A 16860-nucleotide genomic window follows, 5' to 3' on the forward strand; every position below is an offset into this window, starting at 1 on the left:
CCTGATACTCCTCCATACTTCTTGCCCCAGCTTCCTCACAATCAATCTCTCCATCATCAATGAAGAGATTGCTGTTCAGGCAGGTCAGTCCATCAAGAGGTTCATTGTCAAACATTAAAGCAGCCGCTGATGGATTGTTAGCTGCAGCAACTGACGATGGTGAGGATGATAATGGAGTTGGTGATTCACCCATCAGCCAGTTGAAGAGTAGCTTAGCAATATCAGCATGACCTCCTTTGGCTGCCTCTATCAACATCGTCGTACCATCCTATATTTACAATTATCGTACCATCCTATATTTACATCACTATGTACATTTATTTAAAATTTTAATTTTTCACAGAAAGCAGTCACGAGTGTCAAATACTATTAAAATTGAAATAAATTAACTATAGAGAATGCCTAACAACCTGAAGTTTGAAGAGAGGATCGGCATAGTGTTTAAGTAACAAATGCACGACGTGTACATTTCCACTGAACACTGCTGCTGACAACACTGTCTCCTCATTGTTGTTTGTTGATTTGTTCACGTTAGCACCTTTGCACAAAAAAATATAATCATCAAATTAAATATTCAAATTATTTTGTTTAGTTGGCTGCATTGTTGCATGCATATTAAAACTGTTCAATAAAGTTTGAGGCAATAGAAATAAATTATATGAACGTTACGTAAGATATATAGTTGAAAACGTCAGCTGTAAATTGAAAGAAGAGCTGCACTGAACGTGCCTACCTTGTTCTATGAGATACTGTACAGTTGAGTAGTGACCATGTTTTGCTGCCAATAATAAGGCTGAGTAACCTCCTTCTATCTCTCTATCCTAGTGTTGCAAAACATAGAAAAATTTATTTAGCCAATGGGAAAAAATTGTGACAGAAGTGTAAAAAGTGACAAATATATATTAAAAAACAAATCAATAAAAAATAATGCTCCAATTCCTTTGAACAACTTAGCAAATTATAAAACAAATGAATGAACAATAATATAACAGACCACAACAGCTCCATGCATGACAAGTAACTCAGCAATCTGTCTCCTTCCGTGTTTGCAGGCCAGCACGAAGACATCATGATCAATTTTTGTTCTTGTGTGAATGTTGGCACCTTTTGACAAGAGAATAAAAATTAAATAATAGTTAGCTATAAAAACAAGTCACAGAGATGGAGAAAATTATTAGCTATTAAAAGTTTGGATGTCTTTAAATAGTTTTTCTTACCATAAAAAAGCAAGAGCAATATTTAAGGATATTAAGAAATAAAAAACAATACTACAAAATGAATAAAACAAAGTGAGAGTAAAATAGAATACCCTTGGATATAAGAAACTGGACCATGTCAATGTGGTCCTCCCTGGCAGCTTCCATCAGTGGAGTCAAACCCTCATCATCCTTCTCTTCAATATCTGCCCCATGATTCAGCAACAGGTCAGCAAATTCAATATGTCCACCACAGGCAGCCAACGTTAAGGGGGATTCAAAACACTGAGGGGGCATGTTTACCTATGCATGATTGTGGATGTATGTTTCTTTTGGATCAAGTATATGCATAAATTCAATTAATACCATTATAATTATTGTTATTTTTATTATTTGTTATTTTATTTAAATTATTATATTTCCTGTTGCACATGTTTTTCTGTCACTCTATCTACTACAACCCACTGCAATACTTTCTATTTAACTTAAATTTTAATGATAACTAACAATGAATAAAAAAAATTTTAATAATAACAGAGTACAGTAATAATGACCAATGCAACAGTACCAATAATGACAAAAGCCTTGTATTATATCAAACCAACCCAGTAAATAAATCTAGAGGTTTCTGCCAATGCATGAACTTGTTAGAAATAAAAACAGGCAAACAACAAAACAGCAACTGACCTGCACTCCAATGTCGAGAAGCAACTTTCCGACTTCAACATGGCCCCCCATGGCAGCCTCCATGAATGCTGTGTGCATCTCCTCAGTCTTGTGGTCGCAGTTGGCACCATTGTTTAACAAAAATTTTACCATTTCTAACTGACCTGTATGTGCATGTGAGTGTCATCAGATGGCTGTTTCAACTATTTACAAACATATTTTTATGCAAATGTACATGATATTTTTGTGAAATGTTTGTGAATGAATTGGTTTAAAAACTCGCACTATTTGTATAATAGTATGATATATAAACAATTAATTATATTTTCATGTTGCACATAATAAAATTAAATAAGAAAGCAAATTAAATGACCATGTTAAATTAGATACTCCTGCAAATTTTCAAATGTTAACATCAATGGTGAAGACAAATAGCACCACGAACCCTTATAAGCAGCGAGAGTAAATGCAGTTTCTTTGAAATCATTGCTGTACTGGTTGACTCCAGCACCACGTTCAATGAGGAACTTGGCAACTTCAATGTGACCCCCACAGGCTGCCTTCATCAGTGGTGTGTGGCCATTCTCGTTGTGCTCTTCGATATTCGCATTGTACTGTAGCAGCAGCTTGACAACTTCAAGGTGTCCACAACTGGCAGCCAGGTGTAGGGGGGTGTCAGCTAAATTTATTAATTATGAATTTTAATTATTTGTTTGATGAAATTGCAACATTTCTATCTCATATAATGATGAATCAGAATACATAAAACGTTCACAAAACTCACACAAGAAGACTTCTTTGCAAAAAAACATAATAAACAATGCTAACAAAAAAACAAACCATCAATTATAAACACAAAATATGCTAACAATCGACAGATTTTGCATTGACATTGGCACCATTTCGACAGAGTAGATCAACAATGTCGACAAAATTCTGTTCAGATGCTTCCATCAATGGTGTATAATTGTTCTTAGAACTTCTATCATCTACGTTCATGCCCATTTCAATCAGGCACTGTGCATTTTTATGTGATTATACATTTATTATTAATAATGAGAGGCCAATCATTGTCTGCATGTAAGTGTGCACAACAAATATGAATGAAAAATGTAATAGAATTATTACTTCTTCAAGAAAATTTGTAAAGTTGAAAGCGCATATAAAATAATGTACACAATATCTTATGATAAAACCTTGGACATTATTATATTCAATATTACTTTATCATCGTTCATGAATTATATCGAAAGACATTTAAAAGTATTCATTCAAAAACTTCTGTTGCATTTAGAAAACACAACACAACAGTTTAGTGCACAACACCATATAAAAGCTAGCATATTGCATCTACTGCCAGGTACACACAACGTAAAACAGTTTAATGCATTTCACAGGTGAATATTTTTCTCCATTGTGGCTTAGAAACCATCATTATTTTACAATTAATTTTTTTACTTCATTTCCATCTACTGAAATAATCTTGACAATGATCAAAAAACCAGAAAATAAAAAAATTGCAACAGAGAATATTTGTTTATCAATATCTACTACAATCTCTGATCAAAGTATAATAATGATGTTAGTCATATCTTTGATGGCTATGAAGAAATTATTAATATTAAAGTAATAACGATGAAAATGATCATGTTGCCCATGGTGAATATTTTGATAGAGCTAAGGTGAACAAAGAAAATTTATTAAAAAGTGATAACAAGAAACATCTCTAATTATATCATCTTTACTCATCTATATCAAATCATGACATCAACAAAGTGTCAACATAACTTTAACATAGATAATAAAAAGATGAAAAATCATCATTATTAAAATTTCAGCAATAATCACCTAAAAATCACTGTTTTTAAACATTGCCAACAATTTTTTTACATCACCATCATAACCTTGTCATCATCAACCAACCTCACAGAGAGTATAGCATCCTTGTGTCGCAGCTGAACAGAGAAGACTGTCAGACGACTCGATTTTTCCATCTTCATCAGTGATATAACGTGTAACAAGATCTATGGCATCCAAATCCTTCATCTCACAGGCCCGCCTCAAAAAGCCTCTGCTTGTATTGGTTATTTGCTCATTAATGCATTATACATTTCAATTCTCAGTTTTCAGTGTTCACTTTTTTAGTTGCATTAAAGGACAATTAACTTAATTTAATTTTAAACTAATTTAAGGTTAATTTAATTTTAAAATATTCATGAATATAGAGATATTTGGAAACAGTAAATCTTGAAATGACAATGGGATTGTTGTCAGTTGAAATAAAACATTTAGTAAAAATCTGTTGTACAAACCTAATAAAATATTGACAAATATGAATAAATACCAAGAGTCAAATATCAAAAATATAAATATCAAATAAAAACTAAGTGATGAATTTAATATGAATATTAACAGAGTTGCACATAAACTAAGATATACTTCATTAAAAATATTAACAAAGCAGGGAATAAACTTACATTATTTTCAGCTGCCTGTTGATCTCACTGACTTCCTCTGAAGTTTCAACACATCTGACAAGTTGGTAATTTAAACAATTTAAATAATAAGATGAAAAATTCAGACATTCAGTAAGGTATATTTCATTGAAAAAATCTATTTCATGTTGAAATTACAATATACTTTCTTCCAATTTTACAAAAAAACTTAATCAATATAATTACAACAATTGTTTGAAAATTTTCATACCACATAATAATATCAATAAACAATTATATAAGACATATTTTCTTAACTTCATACTCAAAATATATAAGAAAAAATACCAACTTGTTCATGCGTCGCTTCTCTAATTCTTTTTCCGAGTTTGCGAGTGATTCGTTTAACGATATGAAAAACTGTGAGACCGACGAATCTTTCATATCAAGCGTTGAAAAGTCTAACACACCTGAAAATGAGGATTGCTAAGTTTTCAAACATGCAACATTAATTTAATCAGTACATTTTAAAAAATCTAGAAAAATTTTTAAAAAGAAATGCTCCAGAAAAAGTTATTTTTGAATAATATAATGACGCTGGAAGTTTATACTAAATCTTCCTTTGATGTGATAACACATTAATAATCTAAGTCACAACTGACCAGCTAACATTCTAGAATAACTTCAGTTTAGTTGATATGTAAATTTATATCAAAAAATATTCCTTAATTCAATTAGAATTAAAATTGAAGAAATAACCAGAAGCTTCAATAATATCTCTGAAACGTCCTTTGTTACTCAACTCCCACAGTGAATTGTTCAAACTTTGGTTTGATTTGGACTGAGCAAACTGTTGGTAAAAAGCATTAAGTTTCAAAATTTCAATGTTCTAGTAACTTTATAGAGTTTAAAAACTAAATAACATTAAATTAGGCTAAACCATATTAAATAATTAAAAAAAATATATTAATCAATTGTTTATTAACCATGTCATACTAAAAAAAAACCTGAATAAAAAAAACTCTAATAAGTTAACTAGATTATCATTTCATGAAACAAAGAGCTTAGTTTAATTGAATTAAAATTAAAATTGAGAAAATAACTGGAAGCTTTAACTTTCTGAAACGTTTTTTATTACATATATAGATTATTATTTCATTAAAAAAACAGCTCAGTTTAATTTGAACAGTTTTTCAATTATATTACAATGAAAAAAAATTAAATTTTTTATAAATTTGTAATAACCTTATTGCCAATTTTAAAATGATAGTTAAAAAATATGTCTAGATGCACTAGGCTCTTATACATATATGATATTTGGGTTCATGGACTAGAAACATATATAGATATATTATATATATATATATAATATAGATTTTTATACCAACAGGAAACATTGTACAAATGTAAAAATAATAAACATTGATACTGATAGAAGAGATAAATACCATAGCATAGATACTAGATACAGATAGCATGCTGCATAGTTCCAAAAAATCATAACAACTAATCATTTAATTTAATTAAGTCTAACAAAGAGCAGCCATTAAATTTCAATAAATTTAGTAAAAATTTTTATTTTATTTATGACCTTTAATAAATTTTGATCATTAATCTCATCTTCACTATTTTCATCCTCGCTTTCAGTCAGACAATCAATTGTCTCCTGACGACAGGAACGATCGGAATCAGTACTCGAACTGGACGACTGACTCAGTGCAACGCTCCGATCATTGTTCGACCTGGAGGACGTAGAAACTCCCAGACCCATGGCAGCCGTACTAACTCCGTTTGTTTTGTTATTCTGTCGATGATGTCGATTGCTCGCCGATTTTACGACAGAACGATCCGCATTCTGCATCCTTAATTATAAATAACTATAAAATTGTCAATTATCGGTCCGTTTTTAATTTTTTAAATTTATCAAAAAATATTTGAAGTCGTTAAAATCGAATAATTAAAACGCGCAAGCAAGCAGGCATAAAGACAGACTCCGATAATGTAATAGTGTGTCGCTGTCGAAATGCCCGGATGCCCGATTGTACCGCCATCTATAATATTTAAAAAAATGAAATAAATGCTGTTACATTTTTAGATTTAATAAATTAATCAAATAATTTAATACAATATTAAGAAACTGAAGTGGTTAATTTAAAAAAGCTGAAACCTGTATTTTCTGAAATTTTTATACTAATAAAATTGAATAATAAATACGAATTATTTTCACGTGATTGGTCTCGTTTGATATAGGAAATTTTAAAATATGTACAATATGCATACAAAAAACTGTCTTGTATCATATTTGTTAACTTGAAATAACAAAAACATATTACAAAACATGTTTGGGTATCTATTTTATACGCGTATACCTTCGATAATAAAATGTAATTTTTAAAAACTATGATAATAACACGTAGGAATGTTAATTAGTGCATTTTATGTTCATCTCCATTTACCCGCTAAGTACCTTACTAGATAGATTCAAACTGATAATGGTTAGTTTTTTTCTAACAATAATTATAAGAGTGAATTTTGGTACTTATATAGGAACAAATCCTAATTTTGTGGGTAAATATAGTTTATTTATTTTTTTTGACAATCAATGCTTGAATTACAGAGATTTTCATAGTGAACCTTTACGAACTTCGCAAATGCAAATGATCTGAGTATATGGAACTATGTAATATTCTGAGTATATGGAGCTAAGTAAGTGGAACTACTCTGAAAATATATGTGTGTAATGTGTTATCATCATACTTTCGGTTTACTTGTTTATTACACATAATCACATGACAATTGTTAAAAATTGGTTTTACAGGGTCTTAAATATAATTAGATACATGAATATATGTACATATCTGTGTGTCTCGTGATTATAACATCTTTTAATCATAACTCTAAAACGTTCTACCTGATTTGCAACAAAAATAAAAACATATGAAAAGATAAATATGAAAATAAAAAAGAAGAATAGATATTAATTAAGACAGAATACTAAACATAAAAATCAGACCCTCTCTATATATGTATTGTCGCGGCAAACACAATTCAACAAAGTTATTGTTAGTAAGTGATTTGTAAAGCAAGAAAACAGGCACTCATATAATTTAATTAAATAAAACTTATTGAAAACGAATCAGACAAAAAAAATATAAAAAATGCTTTGAAATGTAGAAAAATCAGTGATAAATATTTACTTTTTTATAAAATATGCGATACTTTTTAATGGAACGAAAAGTGCTTTCAGAAGTTTTGGACCAACGTGAACTTCATCGTTTAATTTATCTTCCCAGAGTCCCACTGGCAAGTACACATCTCTGTACTGGCTGAATTCTTCCAGAATCGGTGCTACTAATATTTTGTCACCAATCAAAAATTCGTCCCTGCATTTTAAGGCTTCTGGGTCTTGCGGGGAAAGCCACCATATTGGTTTAATGATTGGCTCTGTAACATCTGTCGTCTCATATGCTCTTATTAGCTCTGGTATGATCAACTTTTTGCGCAACTCTATAAGTGCCTGCCAGTTTTCGAGGACATCTTGTCCATAGTAGTCCGGTGGAATAGACAAATGCATGAATGGCATGAACGCATTTAATTGGTTCCATCTAACAAAAAGTTCTTTATTAGGAACGCTTGGCACGGAATAACCTCCAGAAGCCTCCGGTAAAAATATTCTATGGCCAATAAGACCGAGATTAAAAGCAGTTGGTATGATAGAACCTAGACCGTCTAGAGAGCTCCAAGTTGATTTAAGTTTTGTTAACCTTACCAAAATAAATTCTTTTTGCGACCGGTAAGCCGATTCAACTGGGACAAAATTACCAAATTTTGATGCAAGTTTTGCGTACCTTTGAGTATATTGGTTGAGATCGAACATAGCATCTTTGAAGAAAGGCTTGGCCGGCAAAGATGATACTTCGCCGCCCGCAAAATGGTAAAGGTCAATGGAATGTTGTTTTTGAAAAGCTTTCAATCTTGAGTATTGCCATGATGTCGCGTTCTTTGAGAGGTCCAACACTCCAGCCACACCAGCACTAATCCTGATAAAGAAGTAGATTAATTAAATCGTAAATCTTTTACATTTTATATTTAATAATTTACACACAAAAATTTTAAAAGAACAACGTACATGACATTTTATGCAAATATTAATAAAATCATGTCACAAAGTTGCTGTCTCACTTATTAATTTGACTTTCAATGGACCATTTAGTTAGACCGGGAACGCTGCCACTTGAATCTTTAACGAGGAGACCATTTTGAGTAGCGTAATGAAATGATGAACTATCCGTATTTATTTGAGGATGCACCACCAAAGACACTTTAAAGTTGAGCATGTGCAGTTGGTTAATAAGGCCCTTAGAATCATTACACTTATTTGAGTCAAATAGTACATCTCCATAATGATATTCCCAACCATCGTCAACTAGTAACGTTCGACAATTGTACGATTTGTTGTGGTAGTTAGTAGCAAAAGATAGCAGCTTGATTTGATCGTATGAACTTTTGAAATATGGACCTGTTGAAAGGAAATGCTCATCAAACAATGGTGCTGAATAATTCAATTTTTGTTTGACATTCAAATCTAAAACAATGGGCATGGCAATTTTATGGACCGATTTTATGTCAGGTGCCACACAAACTGTGTATTTTAAGTCAGCAAAGTTATCCTCGTCTTCAGTTTTTGAATCAACGTACAAACAAAATTGGCCGTCTGTTTTGTTACTATCTGCAGATAATTTTGCATTTATGCTAATGTGCAGCGATGAATTATCATTGGCTATTATAGCAACACCTTTAGAATTTAGCCAATATCTTTCCAAAACTGGACCAAAAACATCTCGACGGGAAGAATTGCCGGAGAGAAACGGTTTTTTATTGAATGACATTTTTTCTAACGGCCAATTATAGTTATTTATCAATCCCCCGCCGAACCAATGAGAGTCTCCAATAGCGAAACAGTCTTCTTGATCGAAATCCCAACCTAGAGTTGTTCTAGAAATTTCGTAGCAATGAGATGTGTTTTGTGATTGGTCATGTAAGTTTTTTATGTTCAATTTCAGCGCGTTCTTCCAAAGTAAACAAAGATCACCTGCTGCACTTTCAGCTTCTGAACAATCGTATGGCAGTTTGTCTTTAGGCCTGGATTTCCATAGAGTTCCTTTCAATACTTGTTCTCCTAAATAATTGCTTATAGATAGGTCAAGAGTTTTTTCATTGACGATGATTTTTGGTCCCTTGTAAACGTAATATAATTCCTCCTCGTAGAAGTGATAGATGACGATGAGACCAACAACGATGAGCAAGAAGAGGAAGATGACAAAGATTAACAGCTTTTTCTCGCTTTTTTGTTTAGTCACCAAGCTGTCACATTGGAAAATTCTCCACGGTTTCTTAGCCTGCTTTGCTTCTAGCATTTCCTGTTGTGAATTTATTGCATGCATCTATATTGATACCGATATGTCATTTTGCGACAAAATTTTTAAATAGATATATATTTGAACAAGTCGTTTGAAAAATAATTTTCATCGAAAGTGCAGTGGCGTGAATCAGGTTGATATGTTTATCAAAAGTATACAACATCATATGATTTGCAACACTTGCTATTAAATAACAATAAATCGTTGAAAATAATAAAAAATAACATCAACTGTCAATAAATACACGTTATGTTTTTATGAACTCATTAAAAATTACCGCATCACAGATCACCTGCTTGAGTTTCAGGAGATTTTTATAATTTTTTTCATAGTCTTTGTTGGATATGGGATCTTCTGTTTCCGGTAGAGTGTCGATGGTGGCCGTTTTATCTTCTGCTTTGGATGGAGGTGATGATGGAATGGTTTGCTGGAGTAATGGTGATGATGACGATGAAGCTGCTGGGAGTGGTGGTACTGATGATGATGATTGAAGTATTGATGATGATGTTCTTGATGAAGGTGATGATGATGTTGATGGAGATGTTGGTGGAAGTGGCAGTAATTTATCCCAGGCATGCATGTTGGTTTCCGGTTGGTCAGCTGTTGATGCGTTCATACGTTGGATGAATGGCTGTTCATTTATTAAGTTTTAGGCATTTTAATCGATCGATGTGAAATAGGTTGAACAACATATAAAAATATTATTAACAATAACAACATTCTTTCTATTTTGTAGTGAGTTGATCAGCTTAATGAAATATTGAAAAATATTCAGTTGTCATGCTATAAAACTGAGTGTATCTGTAACATACATCAGTGATCACGAAATTTAATAGATATGATAATAATGGCAAATTTGCAAACATTCTCAAATATTTTGTCATTCAAAACAATTTAAAAAATTAATAAAATAAAGTTTTATTAAAATGAACCAAACTCAAAATTAAAGTCGTCAGATGTAAAAATACTCACTTAAGGCGTCTAATTATACAGGTGAAGATCAGCTTTTGATTAAAAAAAATTATTTTCAGATAGATAAATAATGTAATTAATTAAATATACAAATCAATAATAAATAAATTGATCTAAATAAATTTAACGAAAGTTTATGTTTTTCAAATAACTCAAGTGCATATTTTTGGTTAAACTTCAAAAATTTTCAAGTGATAACCCATTGTAAAATGTAAGAATAAACTAAGAAATTATACTAAGAGTATATATATATACATAGTATATATTAGATATATATATATATATATATATATATATATATATATATTTATATTTATATATATATATATAATATATACCTGTGTATATTATATATATGCATGTGTATTATATTATACACATATAAATGTGTCTATATTACCGATATCCTAAACAATCAAGTATCAATTATAGTGATATAAGTAAGTATCAGTAGAAATTTTATTTTAACCATAAAGAATGTTGATGACTGCTGCATATGTGTGTATTTGTGTGGCGTGATTTAAGATAATGGTGGAAGATAATTATAAGGATAATGATGGCGGTGTCGTTATTTTGGTGTCGTCAATTATAAAGAAGACGATGACGATGATGAAATTATTATTATTAATGTAATTATAATCAATATTATTATTATCGACATTATTATTTTGATTTTAATTATTTTATTACAAATATTTCTCAACCTGTTATCCTGAACTATCTAGCTGATCAGATCGTACCAGATCAACGCGAATAACGATCTCACCGATTTATGTCTTGACTTGGATTTTAAATCATTAAACACACTGTGCATACAAACAATATTATACACATATACATACACACACATATACATCACATATACATTCATACACATATACATACACACATATTCATATATACGTTGATGTTGTCATTCCAGATTGCTATTTATATGGTTTAGATTTGTATAAGTGTGATAATGAGAATTATAACGATGTTTTTTTTTATTTTTATACACACGCACATACATATGTATATACACACACACACATATACACACACATACACACACACACATACACACACATACATTGGTATGTATGCATGTATACTGATATATTTTTGTATGCGTAAATTTATTATATCTCAATCTATTGTGTATTTTAATTCAATGTCAACCGACCATTGATGACCTATGAGGAAAATCATACTGCATAATGTGTTTGTTGTTGTATGTGTTTGTATGCGTTCAAGTATTTACTGTGCACTGTATGTTTGAATGTGTTGTATATATATTTATATCATAATTACATGTGTGTGTGTATGTGCGTGTGCATGTATGTGTCTGTGCATGAGTGTGTGTGTTATTGCAAATGTTGTGTGTGTGTGTATGTGTGTGTGTGTGTGTGTGTGTGTGTGTGTGTGTGTGTGTGTGTGTCTGTCTGTCTGTGTATTGGTTGCAAACGTATGTGAAAACACCAAAACACAGAAATGATAAACTAGCGCGAGATAATTATAATATTAGTGATGGGTGATAGACTATTTATTGAAACGTTGTTTATGTAGATAAAATAAATTAATTAAATGAAATAACAACCATAAAAATAGTCATTTTTTTTATTAGCGTTGCTGAGTAAGTAAAGAGAATGAAATAAATAAATGATAAAAATAATTATATACTACTATATCGAACCAAATTGACAACTGCTTATTGTCGTTGTTTTGATTTTGTTTTAATTGATGTTGTTGTTGTAGTTGATGTTGTTGTTGATGTTGTTGTTGTTGATGTTGTTGTTGTTGCTGCTGATGCGGCTGTGTTTGAATGTGTTTATAACCGGTCAATATAATTATTACAAACATCATCATCATTCTTTCCAGCTAACGGCTACCAGATACAAAATAAAGAACTTTTTTTAAAATCACAAACATCATCATCACCGTCATTTGCATCATCTTTGTTTGTCATCAATCATTATCATCATCCTCTCCACCACCATCATCATCTAGTCGCCATCATCATCGTCATCTTCTTCTTCATCATCACCGATCATTTTTTCAAACAATCATGCTTGTTCGTATCAATTATTGCCACCATCAAAACATGATATTTATTTTATATAAATACGTATGCAGAAAAAGCGCTGACACAGACACACACCACACACACCCACATACGCACGCACACACACATATAAAATCATACATTTGAACATGCACATTCATACACAATAATCATCATCATCATCATCGTCACCATCTTCATCATCATTATCATTATTATTATCATCATCATTATTATTATCGTCATTATTATTTTTTTTATTATTATTATCATCATCAGCCTCATCATCTTCTTTTTCGCCGATTCTAACTAGTTTGAGCTGAACATGTGACCACAATTATCAACTCAACAACTTGTTATTATTATTATTATTATATTATATTATTATTGTAATTATTATAAAGATATATACATATATATATATATATATATATATATATATATATATTGTATAATGTATGTAATGTATTTATATTGTAATTACTAATAGACATCCGTTCTTGTTAATTTTTATAACACTTCACCGTAAATTCTTTCAGACTTTGTAAATATTTTAAAATTATAATAATGCATTAAATGTCATTAAACATAGGAATAATAATTTTTTGAATCGCAAATCTTGTAAATAGAGATAGATAAAAATAAATAGATAAAAGCAATGAAATGTACATTTCAATAGAGGAAAATTAATTAGCAATTAGATCGATAATTAATAAATAACATTAATTAATAATTAATACTAATATAATAAAAATTTAAAAAAATAAATAAAATAATATGGATTCTTTGAACTTTAACCTGAGCAGCGGTTTTTTGGAGGGCATTGTGCGTGGTTTCAAGGGGGGCATACTTAAACAATCTGATTACCTGAACTTCATGCAGTGCGAGACATTGGAAGGTCATTTGTTAATTCATTATTATGTTTAATAAGGTCATTTTGGTTTATTAACATGCTGTTTATATAAATGTCATCATAAGTTTATCATGTTTAATAATTGTTGTTGTTTTGTTTATGTTATCTATGTATGATGATGTTTTTTAAAATAATAGTTTAGTAGGTTTATGTTTAAAGTTATGTTTGCGTTTATATGATAATGTTTTTGTTATATGTTTATTATGTTAATAAACGAGTTAGTTAAATCTCGTAACACCGTTCATTCATTCAGGATGTAAATGTAAATTTAACTCAAGATTTTTGTTTATGCTGCTTAAATTTTGCTGTCTCTATATACAAGTATTTTTTGTCTGTTTAACGTTATTTATATCTGTTAGCTATAGTATTTTATCTAGGACGCAGCCTGTCTGTAATGTAATGTAATGTATGGACATTTGATGTAATTGGTGGCCTGTAATATATAACACTGATGCAGGCTATTATATACATTCATAAATACTTAAACACATACACATTCACGCATACACAATCTCTTAATTTAATGATACGGTAATAATTTGATTGTTAATCAATTGTTTCGTTAATTTAAAAAGATTTGAATTAATTAAATTGAAAGTTTTTGATCCATTTTGACATTGGCGACCGTGAAAAATTAAATTTTAAACATTTGGTAAACGTTTTTCTGCCGGCAGATGAACAAGACTAAATAGTCTCAAAGAAATAGAAATATATACACATTTAATATATATATATAATATATATATATATATATATATATACACGATTGCATACTTACAAAGAAGCACATACACGCCATTCGACACACACACACACACAAACACGCACGCACGCACGCATACACAGATATGAAACTCCATCTGCAGTCGACTGACTACGGATCTTTCCTATCAAACGAGGTTCAACTTTCAGCTGCTATAATCGACAAAGCACTGGTTGAGAGGGTTGTTCAGGAATTTAATTACATTCGAAACAATTCGGCGCCACCGCTTTCAACTTTCCTTGATTACATCACGTGAGTGTCTGCAGGTTATTCAATAGATTGTCATTGAAAAAATTTCAATTGCCAAGTTCACTGGCATAGAGTTAAAAGTTTAATTAGTAGCACAACGTCGTAAAGCAGCAGTTTGAAAATGTGGTTTCATAATTTAATTTCAATAATTTGTACAAAACTACCCATTCTAACTTTTGTGAACCGAATATTGATCGGAGCAGATACGGTTACATGATCGACAACATCATCTTGCTGATAACCGGTACACTGCATGGCAGGCCAATCAAGGATGTCCTACCGAAATGCCATCCACTCGGCAATTTCGAACAGATGGAATCGCTGAACATTGCCTCATCTCCGAAAGAATTGTACGATGCTGTGCTGGTCGATACTCCACTTGGTTGGTTGGTTGGCTGGCTGGTTGGTCGGTTGTTTGGATGGTCTGTCAATTATTTAGTTCGTAGTTTGGACAGGTGTTTGGTTGATAGTTTTGTTGATTAATATTTGATGGAATGGCTGATTGATTGATCTTTGTAAAGGTTAATTGGTTGATTAGTCAAGTGATTTAAAAATAATGATTTGTTTCTATTGAATAAATTATTAACAGCAAGCTACTTCATCGACTGCATATCTGAGCAAGATCTCAATGAAGTTAACGTCGAAATTTTGAGGAATACGCTTTATAGAGTAGGTGCTTATTAGTTAATTGGTTGATTGATCGAATGATTTGTACTTATTGAATGGTTTGTTAAATATTAATTATAGTTATCCAATTAGTTGACTAAATTGGTCCAAATTCTATAAAAATTGTTTTTGTTGAATGTCGGTGAAATGTGAATTAACAGCTGATGCCTATAAAAAATTGAATAAGAATCAACTAGCCAGTTGGACAGTCGGTCAACAATTTATTTTAATTTACTTCAGGCTTATTTGGAGGATTTTTACGAGTTTTGTAAGAATCTCGGCGGTACAACAGGCGAAGTCATGTGCGACATACTTCAGGTTCGTTTGAAATATTCATTTCTTTGCTCATTCGTTTGTGTAATCATTTTTTATCAGAAATTTTAATGACTAATACCTAACCATTCCCGCAGTGTAAATAAATCAATTAACTAAATTAATAAGCCAAACATGAAATCAACCAATCGCTCAATCACCCAACAACCCAAAAAAGTTTGAAGCGGACAGACGTGCCTTCATAATCACGGTGAACTCGTTCGACACGGAACTGAACAAAGATGAACGGAAGAACCTCCTCCCTCAATGCGGCAAGTTGCATCCATATGGCCTCGAAGCCCTAAAGAAAGCTGATACCTTGGAAGAAGTCAGATCAGTCGCTAATCAATATCTGGTCTGTTTTCTGATTGGCTGCTTGATGTTATGACGTAATGATGATGACAAATCTTGAGTGCTAGGGAAAATGGTTACTATTACTATTGATACAAGCAACAAATCAGTTGTAGTTGAAACTTTTGCAACTATTATTCTTTTTGTTGTTGATCCTCAACAATTTTGTTCATTGACGTTTAAACATTCATCATCGATGCCTATGTAAGTTTACTTTTTATGATGGTTTGTTGTGTCACCAAGACATCAAGCCAGATGTATGCTTAACGGCATTTTATCCCAACATATCTTTCATGAGTACAATCTTTCAAGCAACATCACAAGCATAGGGTTGAAGCTCATTTTTTATGTTTTATGACCAATAATACCCAGGAATACAAGTGTGTTTTCGGAGATTATGGTACTGTTAACCGGTTCGAAAAGTCAATCGAAGAAAGATTTTTCGAGAAAGAGGTATTTTGGTTTTGTACATAAGTTTAGTATCGCATAAATGGCCATAAACATGAACAGATACATATGTAAAAAAGCACATGAGCGAAAGCATAAAAAACAAATATTCTTGTAGATTTGTTACCTAAAAAAGCATGCACGCTTACACAGGTTGCTATAATGAAGAACGCATTCATGAACCAATTTCACTTTGGGGTCTTCTACGCTTACATAAAGTTGAAGGAACAGGAATGCAGAAACATCATCTGGATCGCGGAGTGTGTGTCTCAAAACCACAGATCCAAGATTGACAACTACATCCAAATTTTATAACATCTTTTTACCTCTTCGCTTTTCATTCACAATCTCCAACCGTTTTTCACGTTCGCTCGATTGGACACTGTTTCCTGAGATATTTTTTAGAAGCATGATATAAACACTTGA

General features: G+C 31.3%; 2 protein-coding genes across 2 annotated transcripts; one reads left to right on the plus strand and one right to left on the minus strand.

The window, feature by feature from the left end:
• Window positions 1-7490: 7490 nt before the first annotated feature.
• Window positions 7491-9714, minus strand: HELRODRAFT_62459 (hypothetical protein; the record flags this gene model as incomplete). Its single annotated transcript, XM_009011312.1, has 2 exons — window positions 7491-8337; window positions 8504-9714. The coding sequence occupies 2 exons, from the start codon at window positions 9712-9714 to the stop codon at window positions 7491-7493; spliced, it is 2058 nt and encodes a 685-aa protein (XP_009009560.1).
• A 3796-nt stretch (window positions 9715-13510) lies between these two features.
• HELRODRAFT_155605 (hypothetical protein) lies at window positions 13511-16749 on the plus strand (the record flags this gene model as incomplete). The annotated part of the gene is made up of 8 exons (XM_009011313.1): window positions 13511-13631; window positions 14493-14661; window positions 14862-15040; window positions 15248-15327; window positions 15565-15642; window positions 15815-15991; window positions 16360-16440; window positions 16588-16749. 8 exons carry the CDS (start codon window positions 13511-13513, stop codon window positions 16747-16749), a joined length of 1047 nt encoding a protein of 348 aa, XP_009009561.1.
• Between the last annotated feature and the right edge of the window lie 111 nt (window positions 16750-16860).

Source organism: Helobdella robusta (assembly GCF_000326865.2).
Source record: "Helobdella robusta unplaced genomic scaffold HELROscaffold_1, whole genome shotgun sequence".
NCBI lineage: Eukaryota > Metazoa > Annelida > Clitellata > Rhynchobdellida > Glossiphoniidae > Helobdella > Helobdella robusta.